At 68.0% G+C, this 1,481-nt stretch overlaps 1 protein-coding gene across 1 annotated transcript; it reads left to right on the top strand.

Moving 5' to 3' along the window:
* Nucleotides 1-900: 900 nt before the first annotated feature.
* Nucleotides 901-1,435, top strand: EMIHUDRAFT_121176 (hypothetical protein; the record flags this gene model as incomplete). Its single annotated transcript, XM_005759210.1, has 1 exon — nucleotides 901-1,435. A coding segment is annotated over one exon (535 nt), but the record flags the coding sequence as incomplete, so codon positions are not given.
* Between the last annotated feature and the right edge of the window lie 46 nt (nucleotides 1,436-1,481).

Here is a 1,481-nt window from a genome sequence, read left to right as displayed (position 1 = left end):
GGCGGCGACGGACTGACATCCAAGGCTCGAACGGCGGCAGCGCTCAACGGCCGCCGGCGGCCGTCGTGCGTTTGCTTTTGCCATACGTGGCGCACCCCCCGGCGTCTGCTCTGGTTTGGGGGCGGGGGGAGGACTCTCATTTGCGGACTGTTGGGCTCTCTGTGTTGAACTGGGGCTTGTGCGCGAGCCCCACCAGTCTGGCCGAGCGGCACGCTGCCGCTGGGGGCGTGAGAAGGCCGTGGGGGACGGCGGCGGACCCCATTCTTCGATACAGAATGGGCCCTCACCGCGGCCCGTCTGCTGCTGAAAATGTGGCATGAATGTGGGGGGCTCTCCTGTGTGACTCCTCTGGCTCGTCGCGTTAAAGTGGCGCCTGTGTGTGACCAGCCCCAACCCCGGCAAGCGCCCCCCGGCCGCTGGGGCTGCGAGACGGCCGGGTGAGCGCGCGCGAGACGCCATTCTAGATGTAAGGATGCCATTCTATAATCTAGAATGGCCAGGTACTCGAGTAGGGCTGAGACCGCCGGGAAAATAGAGGAAATGCTGTAGAGAAAACAGGGAGGAGATGAGACGGGGTGCGAGAGGCAAACAAACAAACCTTATTCAGCCTAACCTCTCCACCACCCTCGCCCAGGGATCTACAACGCTGTCTTAAGGTCCGACAGGTTCGGCACCGGGCACCGCCTCGGTATACAAAATGCGCCTGCGGGCGGACCCTCACAGATCACAGATCACAGCTGCCCTGTGAATAAGACAGTTTCTTTCTCTGTAGGTAGGTAGGTAGAAAGGTGAAGAACAGCCAGGCTCGGACTGGACACCAAGAGCTTGTGCGAGGGAGTTTTGTTGTAAAATGCTCCCGCTAGTAAAATTCTCTGTTGGGCGTGTTGTTTGGGCGTGCCGATGACGTCCTTTGGCGAGCTGCTCCAGCTCGCGGGCACGTCGGACCCGGCCGAGCTCTTTGGCCGCGCGTGGCGCCTCTGGGGCTCCGTTCAGCGCTCGATCGAGCCGGCAGCGGCCGAGGGCGAGCTGCGCTCGGCGCAGGCGCTGATGAGCATCCTGGTCGACGCGGGCGCGCTCTCCGAGCGCCAGCTCTCCCAGGCGGAGCTCTGTCGTTCCTCCGTCTCCGCGCTCCTCGCCACGCTCGAAAGCCCCGGCGCCGCCCGAGCCGGCGCTCAGCCAGTCGCAGCTGCGGCTGCGGAGAGCGAGACGCCGAGCTCCGATCTGGGCGCCGCGCACGCGGCCCCGCACGCGGGCCGCCGGCACGCGCCGCGGCCCGACGCGCTGCCGGCGCCCTCCATGCTGCTCGGGAGCGGCCTGCTTGCCGCAAGGCCCTCCCGCGGTTTGGCGGCGGGCGGCGGCGGGGGCTGGGGGCGCGCGGGGGGGGGGGCGTCCGCGGCGCCCGGCGCGGCGCGCGGGGTCTGGTTGGCGGCCGGCGGTGCGGTGTCTGGCGGCGCGCCGGCTCGGGCGGGGGCGGGGCTTTG

This window comes from Emiliania huxleyi (assembly GCF_000372725.1).
Source record: "Emiliania huxleyi CCMP1516 unplaced genomic scaffold EMIHUscaffold_807, whole genome shotgun sequence".
In the NCBI taxonomy this organism is placed as follows: domain Eukaryota; phylum Haptophyta; order Isochrysidales; family Noelaerhabdaceae; genus Emiliania; species Emiliania huxleyi.
Note: the sequence above shows the minus strand (reverse complement) of the source record. Positions and strands in the feature narration are given on the sequence as shown.